The sequence below is a fragment of the Lampetra planeri genome, unplaced genomic scaffold (genome assembly GCF_965212315.1).
Source record: "Lampetra planeri unplaced genomic scaffold, kcLamPlan1.2.h2 scaffold_322, whole genome shotgun sequence".
Taxonomy (NCBI): Eukaryota; Metazoa; Chordata; class Hyperoartia; order Petromyzontiformes; family Petromyzontidae; genus Lampetra; species Lampetra planeri.
The window spans coordinates 62,261-77,105 of NW_027615145.1; the positions used below are offsets into that span (position 1 = coordinate 62,261).

Genomic DNA, 14,845 nt, shown 5'->3' on the forward strand with positions numbered 1-14,845 from the left:
GTGATTGTGGTCGCGGTGTCTCTGTGGTTGTGGTCGCGGTGTCTCTGTGGTCGCGGTGTCTCTGTGGTTGTGGTCGCGGTGTCTCTGTGGTTGTGGTCGCGGTGTCTCTGTGGTCGCGGTGTCTCTGTGGTTGTGGTCGCGGTGTCTCTGTGGTTGTGGTCGCGGTGTCTCTGTGGTCGCGGTGTCTCTGTGGTTGTGGTCGCGGTGTCTCTGTGGTTGTGGTCGCGGTGTCTCTGTGGTCGCGGTGTCTCTGTGATTGTGGTCGCGGTGTCTCTGTGGTTGTGGTCGCGGTGTCTCTGTGGTCGCGGTGTCTCTGTGGTTGTGGTCGCGGTGTCTCTGTGATTGTGGTCGCGGTGTCTCTGTGGTCGTGGTGTCTCTGTGGTTGTGGTCGCGGTGTCTCTGTGATTGTGGTCGCGGTGTCTCTGTGGTCGCGGTGTCTCTGTGGTTGTGGTCGCGGTGTCTCTGTGGTCGCAGTGTCTCTGTGATTGTGGTCGCGGTGTCTCTGTGGTTGTGGTCGCGGTGTCTCTGTGGTCACGGTGTCTCTGTGATTGTGGTCGCGGTGTCTCTGTGGTTGTGGTCGCGGTGTCTCTGTGATTGTGGTCGCGGTGTCTCTGTGGTTGTGGTCGCGGTGTCTCTGTGGTTGTGGTCGCGGTGTCTCTGTGGTTGTGGTCGCGGTGTCTCTGTGGTTGTGGTCGCGGTGTCTCTGTGGTCGCGGTGTCTCTGTGGTTGTGGTCGCGGTGTCTCTGTGATTGTGGTCGCGGTGTCTCTGTGGTTGTGGTCGCGGTGTCTCTGTGGTCGCGGTGTCTCTGTGATTGTGGTCGCGGTGTCTCTGTGATTGTGGTCGCGGTGTCTCTGTGATTGTGGTCGCGGTGTCTCTGTGGTTGTGGTCGCGGTGTCTCTGTGGTTGCGGTGTCTCTGTGATTGTGGTTGCGGTGTCTCTGTGGTTGCGGTGTCTCTGTGGTTGTGGTCGCGGTGTCTCTGTGGTTGTGGTCGTGGTGTCTCTGTGGTTGCGGTGTCTCTGTGGTTGTGGTCGCGGTGTCTCTGTGGTTGTGGTCGCGGTGTCTCTGTGGTTGCGGTGTCTCTGTGGTTGTGGTCGCGGTGTCTCTGTGGTTGTGGTCGCGGTGTCTCTGTGGTTGCGGTGTCTCTGTGATTGTGGTCGCGGTGTCTCTGTGGTTGTGGTCGCGGTGTCTCTGTGGTTGCGGTGTCTCTGTGGTTGTGGTCGCGGTGTCTCTGTGGTTGTGGTCGCGGTGTCTCTGTGGTTGCGGTGTCTCTGTGGTCGCGGTGTCTCTGTGGTTGTGGTCGCGGTGTCTCTGTGGTCGCGGTGTCTCTGTGGTCGCGGTGTCTCTGTGGTTGTGGTGTCTCTGTGATTGTGGTCGCGGTGTCTCTGTGATTGTGGTCGCGGTGTCTCTGTGATTGTGGTCGCGGTGTCTCTGTGGTTGTGGTCGCGGTGTCTCTGTGGTTGTGGTGTCTCTGTGGTTGTGGTCGCGGTGTCTCTGTGGTTGTGGTCGCGGTGTCTCTGTGGTTGTGGTCGCGGTGTCTCTGTGGTTGTGGTCGCGGTGTCTCTGTGGTTGTGGTCGCGGTGTCTCTGTGGTTGTAGTCGCGGTGTCTCTGTGGTTGTGGTCGCGGTGTCTCTGTGGTTGTGGTCGCGGTGTCTCTGTGATTGTGGTCGCGGTGTCTCTGTGATTGTGGTTGCGGTGTCTCTGTGGTTGTGGTCGCGGTGTCTCTGTGATTGTGGTCGCGGTGTCTCTGTGATTGTGGTCGCGGTGTCTCTGTGATTGTGGTCGCGGTGTCTCTGTGGTTGTGGTCGCGGTGTCTCTGTGATTGTGGTTGCGGTGTCTCTGTGGTTGTAGTCGCGGTGTCTCTGTGATTGTGGTCGCGGTGTCTCTGTGGTTGTGGTCGCGGTGTCTCTGTGGTTGTGGTTGCGGTGTCTCTGTGGTTGTGGTCGCGGTGTCTCTGTGGTTGTGGTCGCGGTGTCTCTGTGGTCGCGGTGTCTCTGTGGTTGTGGTCGCGGTGTCTCTGTGGTTGTGGTCGCGGTGTCTCTGTGGTTGTGGTCGCGGTGTCTCTGTGGTTGTGGTCGCGGTGTCTCTGTGGTTGTGGTCGCAGTGTCTCTGTGTTCGCGGTGTCTCTGTGATTGTGGTTGTGGTGTCTCTGTGGTTGTGGTCGCGGTGTCTCTGTGGTTGTGGTCGCGGTGTCTCTGTGGTTGTGGTCGCGGTGTCTCTGTGGTTGTGGTCGCGGTGTCTCTGTGATTGTGGTTGCGGTGTCTCTGTGATTGTGGTTGCGGTGTCTCTGTGGTTGTAGTCGCGGTGTCTCTCTGGTTGTGGTCGCGGTGTCTCTGTGGTTGTAGTCGCGGTGTCTCTGTGGTTGTGGTCGCGGTGTCTCTGTGGTTGTGGTCGCGGTGTCTCTGTGATTGTGGTTGCGGTGTCTCTGTGATTGTGGTTGCGGTGTCTCTGTGGTTGTAGTCGCGGTGTCTCTGTGATTGTGGTCGCGGTGTCTCTGTGGTTGTGGTCGCGGTGTCTCTGTGATTGTGGTCGCGGTGTCTCTGTGGTTGTGGTCGCGGTGTCTCTGTGATTGTGGTTGCGGTGTCTCTGTGATTGTGGTCGCGGTGTCTCTGTGGTTGTAGTCGCGGTGTCTCTGTGGTTGTGGTCGCGGTGTCTCTGTGGTTGTGGTCGCGGTGTCTCTGTGATTGTGGTTGCGGTGTCTCTGTGGTTGTAGTCGCGGTGTCTCTGTGGTTGTGGTCGCGGTGTCTCTGTGGTTGTGGTCGCGGTGTCTCTGTGGTTGTGGTCGCGGTGTCTCTGTGGTTGCGGTGTCTCTGTGGTTGTGGTCGCGGTGTCTCTGTGGTTGTGGTCGCGGTGTCTCTGTGGTCGCGGTGTCTCTGTGGTTGTGGTCGCGGTGTCTCTGTGGTTGTGGTCGCGGTGTCTCTGTGATTGTGGTCGCGGTGTCTCTGTGGTCTCCTGTGCCGCGTCTTCACTGCAGGAACTTGAGTCCCACCACGCAGGTGACCCAGTAGACGGCGTTGAAGGCGAGGAACGCCGCGGGGAACACGAAACGCGCCTTCACGTCCACCATCACCGCCTGCCGGAGGTAGCGCTCCTCAAGGTCGGACAAAGACTCCTGCGGCCACGGGGGTGGGGTCAGCAGCAGCAGGAGGAGGAGGAGGGTGGGGGAAGGATGGTCACGGTTTTTTCGGAGCGAAAATCGTGAAAATTTCAAATTTCCCAGCTCGTGTGTTTCTTTTCTTTCTCTCTCTCGGTCTTTTCGCTTCTCTCGTTTCTATCGGGCGAAGGGGCTTCTCTCGCTGTTTTTTTGGGGGTTATTTGTGATGTTGTGTTCATTTTTGGTCACCGGATCATTAAAGGCTGTCTTCGCCCGGCAAAGTTTTCAATAAATCGAATTCATGAACCTGATGCGATTTTTTAATCCTTTATATTAAGTTCGCTTGCTTGCTTACGACCGTGCAAATCTTTCGGTCGTTTTTTAACCCACTTCCCGTAATCCAATCGAGCTGACATTTTGCACATAGACTCGTTGTGCGTGACAATTAATGTTCGTGAAAAATTTTTCCAAAAATTTTACACTTTTTAGAACAAAAATATTATGTTTCATTACCAACTGCTTAATGGTGCAATGCAATCATCTGACCCATAGGTGGCAGCCATCTCAAGCCAGAAGACGAGAGGACTCTAGCCGCCACGCATATAAAGGAGTTATAGTGAAAAACTTTGTTTTTACGGGTTATGCTTGTTTGTTTGTTACACTTTTTTGATCTACGGTCAGACACCAACAGCTACTCCAAAAATGTGTATTTTTCCCCCCAAAAAATGCGTTGACGACTTGATTCAACTTCTTATATTTGAAGACGTACTACCATCGGAAACCGCCGAGTTTAAAGATTCTGTTCCGTTTTTTTATTAGAAAGAACAAAAATCTAATCAACTTCATAGTCTATGGAGGGGAGCTCTCCTATCCTTTACCTTTTTCGAATTAGTCAGATTTGAACGTCATAAAATGCGGATTGTATTCGTTCAAACCCGCTTGAATCCGAAATATCTTTAAAAGAATCAAAGACAGAACCCAGTGGTTCTCGCTTGAATTGTATCTGCTGTTTAACGCTCTGTCAAACGAAAAAAAACGCAATCTTACATTTTAAAGTTTTTTTAATGACACCCCGTGCATAACATCTATGAGGCACTTCAAATCGATACGTGGGGTGGGCCTTAAAATCAAAGGGCTGCACCACTAACGGATCACGGCCTGATTCTACCGGACCTTGCGCTGCGGGTAACAACCCAGCAGTAGCACGGCCTACCGGCATTTCAACAATGTCCTGACAAAGCCTGATTCTACCGGGCCTTGCACTGTGGGGAACAATCCAGTGGTAGTACGGCCTACCGGCATTTCAACAATGTTCTGACAGAGCCTGATTCTACCGGGCCTTGCGCTGTGGGGAACAACTCAGCGGTAGCACAGCCTACCGGCATTTCAACAATGTCCTGACAAAGCCTGATTCTACCGGGCCTTGCACTGTGGGGAACAATCCAGTGGTAGTACGGCCTACCGGCATTTCAACAATTCCCTGACAGAGCCTGATTCTACCGGGCCTTGCGCTGCGGGGAACAACTCAGCAGTAGCACGGCCTACCGGCATTTCAACAATTCCCTGACAAAGCCTGATTCTACCGGGCCTTGCACTGTGGGGAACAATCCAGTGGTAGTACGCCTACCGGCATTTCAACAATTCCCTGACAGAGCCTGATTCTACCGGGCCTTGCGCTGCGGGGAACAACTCAGCAGTAGCACGGCCTACCGGCATTTCAACAATATCCTGACAAAGCCTGATTCTACCGGGCCTTGCACTGCGGGGAACAATCCAGTGGTAGTACGGCCTACCGGCATTTCAACAATTCCCTGACAGAGCCTGATTCTACCGGGCCTTGCGCTGCGGGGAACAACTCAGCGGTAGCACAGCCTACCGGCATTTCAACAATGTTCTGACAGAGCCTGATTCTACCGGGCCTTGCACTGTGGGTAACAACCCAGTGGTAGTACGGCCTACCGGCATTTCAACAATGTTCTGACAGAGCCTGATTCTACCGGGCCTTGCGCTGCGGGGAACAACTCAGCGGTAGCACAGCCTACCGGCATTTCAACAATGTCCTGACAGAGCCTGATTCTACCGGGCCTTGCACTGTGGGGAACAATCCAGTGGTAGTACGGCCTACCGGCATTTCAACAATTCCCTGACAGAGCCTGATTCTACTGGGCCTTGCGCTGCGGGGAACAACTCAGCGGTAGCACAGCCTACCGGCATTTCAACAATGTTCTGACAGAGCCTGATTCTACCGGGCCTTGCGCTGCGGGTAACAACCCAGCAGTAGCACGGCCTACCGGCATTCCAACAATGTCCTGACAAAGCCTGATTCTACCGGGCCTTGCACTGTGGGGAACAATCCAGTGGTAGTACGGCCTACCGGCATTTCAACAATTCCCTGACAGAGCCTGATTCTACCGGGCCTTGCGCTGCGGGGAACAACTCAGCGGTAGCACAGCCTACCGGCATTTCAACAATGTTCTGACAGAGCCTGATTCTACCGGGCCTTGCACTGTGGGTAACAACCCAGCAGTAGCACGGCCTACCGGCATTTCAACAATGTCCTGACAAAGCCTGATTCTACCGGGCCTTGCACTGTGGGTAACAACCCAGTGGTAGTACGGCCTACCGGCATTTCAACAATGTTCTGACAGAGCCTGATTCTACCGGGCCTTGCACTGTGGGGAACAATCCAGTGGTAGTACGGCCTGCCGGCATTTCAACAATGTCCTGATAGAGCCTGATTCTACTGGGTCTTGCGCTGTGGGGAACAACCCAATGATAGTACGGCCTACTGGCATTTCAACAATGTCCTGACAGAGCCGGTGGCTTACGCCGGATGGCCGACGTGGCCACATTCAGAACGTCACCCCGCCGCCACCCAGATACTGAACAGGGTGAAGGGAGCGTTCTTCATAGGGGTGGCGAGAGGGCCGCCAATGAATGCCCGGGACACCATCGCACCACCGCCCCCCCCCCTCCCCCCCCCGGCCACACTTGTCCGTCGTGCCGGAGAGCCGGCATCCAGCGCCATGAGACGTGAGGATCCGGTACCTTCAGAAGGTTCACTTTCGTAAAAAAAAGAAATCCGCTTCTCGGTTTGGACGACCGAACGAACGAACGAACGAACGAGTTCCCCGCACCCCCCCATGCCCCACCCCCCCACCTCCCCCCGGCCCCAGATGTCACCTTGCTGTTCTTGATGACCTTGGGGTCCCTGAACCTGCGTGCCGTGGCCTGGACCAGCGCGTACTCCACCAGCACGGCGATGAGAAAGATGAGGCACGTGTCCATCCACACGTCCATCGCGGTCGTGTACGTCACCTTCACGCCAAGGAAGAAACGGTATCCACCACTCCCAACACCCCCCCACCCCCTTCCTTACCCCCCCCCCCCACCTCCCCCCGCCCTGTAGCCTTCGCATCACCGAAACTAAACGATTTTTTGTTCTAGATTTGAAGCTTTCGGGACTGCAAGTATTCATATTCTTAGGTTTTTTCGGTAAGGTCACGGAGGTAAAAAAAAATCTAAATTAATAAAAGTAAAATAAAATAAAAATCACGACGTTTCAGAAGTTTGTGTTGCCTCCGAAACGTCGTGATTTTTATTTTATTTTACTTTTATTAATTTAGATTTTTTTTTTACCTACATGACTTTACCGAAAAAACCTAAGAGTACGATTTTTAGTATTCGTAAGAAAGGTTTTCTGGGTCAGATCGCGTAAGCATAAATGTTGCGTGGCAACCCTCCACCACCCGACGCAGCCAATTAGTAAGGGATTTGTCACGTAGACAAAACGCCAAATAGTTACGAGTGTAGTGGCATAGCGCCGGCTGCTGGCGATAAAGGGTAACTGCAGTTTATCAGCCTTGCCTGCACTCACGTCAGCAGGCCACAATCGACACGATGATGCTGGATGTAATTACCAGCGAAATTTGGAGGGCGACTGCCTCCAACTGCCCAGTAGCGTCCTTCACGAGCCTCCTCCTCCACAGAGGCCGATCTTGACACCGCTGGTACCAGTCATCGGCAAGTCCACTCAGCTCCACATCCCCCTGTACCACATCACTCCATCTCTTCTGTAGCCCATGCCGCGGCCGTTTAGCCCCCTCGATCCAGCCGAACAAAAGCTGTTTAGGCATGCGGTGGCTGGGCATACGGGCTACATGACCCAGCCAACGCAGCCTTGCCTGCTGAAGGAGCTCACCGATGATACTTTGTCCAGATCTTTCAAGGATTTGTGAGCTCCTCACACAATCCAGCTTGGTTAAACCCAGGATGGATCGTAGGCAGGCCAGCCTAATGTTTCTAACCTGCAAAGATGTTCCATTAGGGGGTCCACGTTTCGCAAGTGTAGAGAAGGGATGGAATGACTGTGGCCGAGAAGACCTGAAGCTTTGCGAGGAGCAACAGACCAGGTAGCTTCAACACAGCGTTACGCAACCGATGAAAAGATAATGCTGCTTGACTAATTCGGAGTGAGAACTCTGCTGTCAAACCGGAGCTGGTCATGAGCACAATGATCAGGTATGGGGAACTCTCCACTCTCTCCACAATTGCCCCATCACCAATTGGGAGTTGTGGGGGTAGAGTGTCCGATGGTACAAAATATCATCAGCCCCACAAAAACTAAGCACCTACAAAATACCCAGGCAGGTGCTTAGTTTTGGTGGGGCTGATGGTAAGGCCCCACCTCTTGGTGGCAAGCTCCAGGTTCAGCAGCAGCGCCTCCAACTCTTCTTCTGAGTGAGCAGCAATTACCAGATCATCGGCATACATAATGTGGTTGACCAAAACGGAGCCATCCCTTGACCGCATCCGGGCATCGATCGGCCTCCCATTGTATTTGTACCAGATAGAAATTTCTCCGGTACAGCCATCGGAGGCTTCACTAACTACGTGGTCGAAATGGATGTTAAATAAAGTGGGAGCCAGAGGACATCCCTGTCGCACTCCAAGGTGAACAGGGAATGGCTCCGACTCCTTAATGATGGTGAGCAGAGGGTCAGGTACTTCTAAAGTACGAAAAATAACCCAGAGCCCAGGCCTATTGATGGTATCATAGGCCTTGACCAGGTCAATAAAGCAGAGATGTAGGTCTGGTTGGAATTCCCTACACCTCTGCTGTAGCAGACGGACAGAAAATATGGCATCTGTGCAGGACCGCCCTTTCCTGAAACCGCATTGGGGCTCTGCAAGCCTCTCCTCGGCGTGCCTAGCAAGGCGATGTTGAATAATCCTTGCCAGGACCTTTCCTGGCACACTGAGGAGTGAGATGCTCCTATAGTTGTTAACATTTGTGCGGTCCCCCTTCTTAAAGAGGGGGACCACCAGGGCATCCTTCCAATCCTGTGGAACCCGTCCAGTGGTCCAGGCTGTTGTTATGAGGTCATATAGGGCAGTCTGTGCACAAACGCCACCCTCCCTCAGCATTTCGATTGGGAGATCATCTCTGCCCGGTGCCTTTCCTGGTCTCAGACTCTGGATCGCCTTCAGTACTTCCTCAACATATGGCAACTCAGCCAGCCACTCACAGGGGGTGACTTCTTCATCCAATATTTGAGACAATGCAGCCTCAGCAGGGTTATCTCCACTTTGTGCCATGACGTTTTCCAGTCTGAGGGATTTCCCCTCCCCCAGGACCTCACAGAAATGCTCAGAAAATCTGCAAACCTGTTTCTGGGGGTCAGAGATTGGATCACCATTATTTCCCCTAATGATGATAATAGGTGCAGCGCTACAGGTTACTTTTTTGATGGAGTTAAATAGCGATGTGTGATCGTGGGCCATTGTGGCAGACTCCATCTCCTCAGCAACCCGCGACCACCACCCATTCTTGCAGCACCTCACGGCTCTCCGAACCTCCGAGCTAAGGCTGCTGTAAGCCTCCTCATTCTCCGACGTGGGATGCTGTAGATGATGAGAGTGGGCCTGTCGCTTTTTCTCAGCCAGCCTGAACATCTCCTCTGTCAGCCAGGGTCCCTGGGGAGGTCTGGACCGTGTACCCAAAGCAGCCATTGCAGCTGCATGAGCCACAGTCCTAAACCTCGCCCATTTACCCTCGACATCTGGAGGAGTGGGGGACGATGCCAACCCCTGCCACAAGCGATGATGAAATTCTTGCTTGCAACTTTCATCAGCTAGCTGAGACCAGGCCACTTTGGGTTTGAATGGGGCCCTGGGTGTACACCCACCACCGGAGTGGAAGAGTGGCAGGCGCATCTTACAGATGACTAGTCGATGGTCAGTGGGCAGATCAGCTCTACGGTAGGTCCTGGTGTCAAGGACATGGGCCCGCATCCGCTGTTCCATCACTATGTAGTCCCGCAGATGTTCTTGCTTGAACCCGGCATGCATCCATGATGTTGTGTGCCAGAACAGTGTGTTGGTAATTACAAGCCTCCTGCCGTTGTTATTGAGCTGATCTGGCCCATGCCTTCCAATCACTCCAGACCAGGTTCCAGCATCATGACCAGCTAGGGCATTGAAGTCGCCCAACAAGATGACTCTATCCCGAGGGGCCACTTTAGCCAGCACATGTGACAGGAGATCATAGAAGGGATCTGACTTATCAGCCTTGCCTGCATCCCTCCACGGATGTTCGTCTTCGGTAGGGGCATAAGCAACCACGACCACCACTCCTCGCCTCTGGTTGATGGGAAGGCGAGCCCAAAGTAGCCTGGGGCTTACAGCTTCCCACACCTCACTGCCACGCTCCCACGCCCCTTTCATTCTTTTGTTCAAAAGAAGAGACACTCCCTGTTGTTTGGCAGTCTCCTGCCCCGAGTAGAGGACTGTCCACTTCTCAAGATGGCAGGAGCCAGAGCCGGTCCACCGGACCTCCTGAACACCACAGAGATCCAGGAGTGGCAGCCTCTCCTCCGCAGTGAGCATTCAAACATTCCACGTGGCCACCCGCAGTTGTTTTTTGTTGTTTCTGGAGGAGCCCCGAGGGTGAAGATTAAGCCTCTTGGCTCCGCCAAATGGGGTTCATCAAGGAGACGTCATAGACGCCTGTCCCTCCGGGGCTTCCGGCACAAGCTTAATTAGATATTTTGGGCGTAGTATTTGTGGTGATCAATTTAAGGTGGTGGGGTTAACCTGCCACTCGCACCCATCTACAGCCCCCATTTGGCCGCTGCGGTGGCTACAAATGCCCTGAAGGGCAAGGCCAATCGGAATTGACCCTCTCCCCCATGGCACTGTCCACCACAGCGTTGTCGTCAGGCACCAGCGAGAAGGTAGGGGGTTGTGTTTGCCGGACATCACCACCACCTCCACTTCCACCACCACCACCTCCTCCTCCACCTCCACCACCACCATCACCACCACCTCCAATTACACCACCACCTCCACCACCACCTCCAATTACACCACCACCTCCACCTCCACCACCACCATCACCTCCACTTACACCACCACCTCCACCACCACCTCCACTTACACCACCACCTCCACCACCACCACCACCTCTACCACCACTTCCACCACCTCCACAACGCCCACCACCTCCACCACCACCTCCACCACCTCTACCACCACTTCCACCACCTCCACAACGCCCACCACCTCCACCACCACCACCTCCACCACCATCACCACCACCATCATCACCACCACCTCCACCACCTCCACCACCACCACTTCCACCACTTCCACCACCACCTCCACCACTTCCACCTCCACCACCATCACCACCTCCACCTCCACCACCTCCACCTTCACCACCACTACTTCCACCACCTCCACCACCATCACCACCATCACCACCACCATCACCACCACCTCCACTTACACCACCACCTCCACCACCATCACCACCACCACCATCACCACCTCCACCTCCACCACCTCCACCCTCACCACCACTACTTCCACCACCTCCACCACCATCACCACCATCACCACCACCACCATCACCACCACCTCCACTTACACCACCACCTCCACCACCATCACCACCACCATCATCACAACCACCACCACCTCCACCTCCACCACTTCCACCTCCACCACCATCACCACCACCTCCACCACCACCTCCACCACCACCACCTCTACCACCATTTCCACTTCCACCACCACCACCTCCACCACCACCACCACTTCCACCACCACCACCTCTACCACCACTTCCACTTCCACCACCACCACCACCACTTCCACCTCCACCACCTCCACCACCACCACTACCATCACCACCATCATCACCACCACCTCCACCACCACCACCTCCACCACCACCTCCACCACCACCTCCACCACCACCACGCACCTTGGGCAGCATGGCTCGCGAGCCCGTGCTCTTGGTGATCATGCTGAGGATGGTGCTGGTGCCGATGCCGACACGCGCCGGGGCCGGCTCCTTGTTGATCCAGAACGAGAGCCACGAGACCATGACGAGCAGCAGACTGGGCACGTAAAGCTGCGTCACGTAGTAGCCCATCTGCCTGCTCAGCGTGAACGTCGCCTTCAGGCACGGGAACATGCCTGCGGGTGGGCGGATGAGTGGGTGTGTGGGTGGTTGAGTGAAAGGGTAAGCGAGTGGGTGAGTGAGTGAGTGAGTGGGGTTGGTGGGTGAGTGGGTGAGAGGGTGGGTGAGTGGGTGGGTGGATGGGGGGGTTGGTGAGTGAGCGGGTGGATGGGGGGGTTGGTGAGTGAGCGGGTGGGTGGGTGAGTGGGTGGGTGGGTGAGTGGGTGGATGGGTAAGTGGGTAGATGGGTGGGTGAGTGGGTGTGTGGGCGGTTGAGTGAAAGGGTGAGCGAGTGGGTGAGTGAGTGAGTGGGGTTGGTGGGTGAGTGGGTGAGAGGGTGGGTGAGTGGGTGGGTGGATGGGGGGGTTGGTGAGTGAGCGGGATGAGTGGGTGGATGGGTAAATGGGTAGATGGGTGGGTGAGTGGGTGAGTAGGTGGATGGTTGGGTGAGTGGGTGGATGGGTGAGTGAGTGAGTGAGTGGGTGGGTAGGGTGTGGGTGAGTGGGTGGGTGAGTGGGTGTGTGGGTGGTTGATGGAGTGGGTGAGCGGGTTGGTGGGTGAGTTGGTGGGTGGGTGAGCAGGTGGATGGGTGGGTGATTGAGTGGGTGGGTGGGTGGGGTGGTGGGTGGGTGAGTGAGCGGGTGGGTGAGTGGGTGGGTGGGTGGGTGAGTGGGTGGGTGGGTGGGTGAGCGAGTGAGTGAGTGGGTGGGTGGGTGGGGGGGTGGGTGAGTGAGTGGGTGGGTGAGTCGGTGGGTGATTGAGTGGGTGGGTTTTAGGGTGAGTGAGTAGGTGGGTGGGTGGATGAATAATTGAGTGAGTGGGTATGTGTGTGAGGGGGTGGGTGAGTGGATAGGTGGGTGGGTGTGTAAGTGAGGAAGTTAACATCTCCTAGCCACCGTGATGATGATGATGAGTGGCAGAGAGAAACACAGACTCCAAATATACAGCAGCGGCAGGCATCGTCCGGGTCGGGCTCAAACCCACGACCTCCTGTGTACCAGGCGAGGTAGTCAACATCTCTCAGTGTCTGGGATTGAACCCACGACCTCCTGCGCACCAGGCGAGATAGTCAACGTCTGCTGGCCACCCACGTGACACCTGTACAGGCCCCACGTGACACCTGTGCAGGCCCCACGTGACACATGTACAGGCCCCACGTGACACCTGTACAGGCCCCACGTGGTACATGTACAGGCCCCACGTGACACATGTACAGGCCCCACGTGGTACCTGTACAGGCCCCACGTGACACTTGTACAGGCCCCACGTGACACCTGTACAGGGCCCACGTGGTACCTGTACAGGCCCCACGTGACACCTGTACAGGCCCCACGTGGTACCTGTACAGGCCCCACGTGACACCTGTGCAGGCCCCACGTGGTACCTGTACAGGCCCCACGTGACACCTGTACAGGCCCCACGTGGTACTTGTACAGGCCCCACGTGACACCTGTGCAGGCCCCACGTGACACCTGTACAGGCCCCACGTGACACCTGTACAGGCCCCACGTGGTACCTGTACAGGCCCCACGTGACACATGTACAGGCCCCACGTGACACATGTACAGGCCCCACGTGACACCTGTACAGGCCCCACGTGACACCTGTACAGGCCCCACGTGACACCTGTGCAGGCCCCACGTGACACCTGTGCAGGCACCACGTGGTACATGTACAGGCCCCACGTGGTACCTGTACAGGCCCCACGTGACACCTGTGCAGGCCCCACGTGGTACCTGTGCAGGCCCCAAGTGACACCTGTATAGGCCCCACGTGACACATGTACAGGCCCCACGTGACACATGTACAGGCCCCACGTGACACCTGTGCAGGCCCCACGTGACTCCTGTACAGGCCCCACGTGACTCCTGTACAGGCCCCACGTGACACCTGTGCAGGCCCCACGTGACACATGTACAGGCCCCACGTGGTACCTGTGCGGTAGGTCTCTGCGCAGTCCTCCAGGGTGATGTTGCGGTCCAGCTCGAAGTGGGGGATGCTGAGTCCGTCCGCCACCACCACCGCCTGCTCCAGCCTCCAGCGGAGCAGCATGTCCCGCTCCGTGTAGCTCGCTGGAGCGGGGGGGGGAGGGAGGGGGGGGGAGGGGAGGGAGGGAGGGAGGGAGGGGAGGGAGGGAGGGAGGGGAGGAGGGAGGATGGAAGGGGGGAGTGGAGGGAGGGAGGGGAGGGAGGGAGGGGAGTGGGGAGAGAGGGAGGGGAGTGGATTGAGGGAGGGGAGGGAGGAGAGGAAGCGAGGGGGTAGAGAGAGGGAATGAGGGAGTGGAGGGAGGGGAGTGGGGAGAGAGGGAGTGGATTGAGGGAGGGATGGGAGAGAGGGGAGGGGAATGGAGGGGAGGGATGGAAGGAGGGAGTGAGGGAGTGTATCATCACCCTGCTACTGGCAGCAGATTGACGCACAGAGACAGCTGCCACTGGGGGTGCGACATGGGAAGCGATCACGTAGGTGGCTCATTGCAACTTAATTAATTCTGTACTCATCATTGTATTCCTATAATTGCATTGTACAACAATGAGCGTCTCGGAGTTTTTTGCACGTTCCCCACACCTAAGGTTAGCATCGGTTGGCTATGTACCTACTAGACTATATACTACACTATACACTACACTACTATACACTATACACTACACTACTATACACCACACTACTATACACTACATTATACACCACACTATACACTACACTACTATACACTACATTATACACCACACTATACACTACACTACTATACACTACATTATACACCACACTATACACTACACTACTATACACTACACTATACACTACACTACTATATACTACACTATACACTCCACTTTTATGCACTACACTATACACTACACTATACACCACACTACTATACACTACATTATATACTACACTATATACAGTACTACACTACTATTCACTACACTATATACTATACTACTATACACTACACTATACACTACACTATACACCACACTATACACTACACTACTATACACTACATTATACACCACACTATACACTACACTACTATACACTACATTATACACTACACTACTATACACTCCACTTTTATGCACTACACTATACACTACACTATACACAACACTACTATACACTACACTATACACTACTACCATACACTACACTACCATACACTACACTATACACTACACTACTATACACTACATTATACACCACACTATACACTACACTACTATACACTATACACCACACTACTATACACTACACTATACACTACTACCATACACTACACTA

The 14,845-nt window shown here is 54.9% G+C and overlaps 1 protein-coding gene across 1 annotated transcript; it reads right to left on the bottom strand.

Annotated features, from left to right (window-relative positions):
• Nucleotides 1–2,842: 2,842 nt before the first annotated feature.
• On the bottom strand, nucleotides 2,843–13,632 carry LOC144740867 (glycine receptor subunit alphaZ1-like; the record flags this gene model as incomplete). Its single annotated transcript, XM_078623580.1, has 4 exons — nucleotides 2,843–3,111; nucleotides 6,277–6,411; nucleotides 11,363–11,577; nucleotides 13,495–13,632. Coding segments are annotated over 4 exons (635 nt in total), but the record flags the coding sequence as incomplete, so codon positions are not given.
• Nucleotides 13,633–14,845: the final 1,213 nt, after the last annotated feature.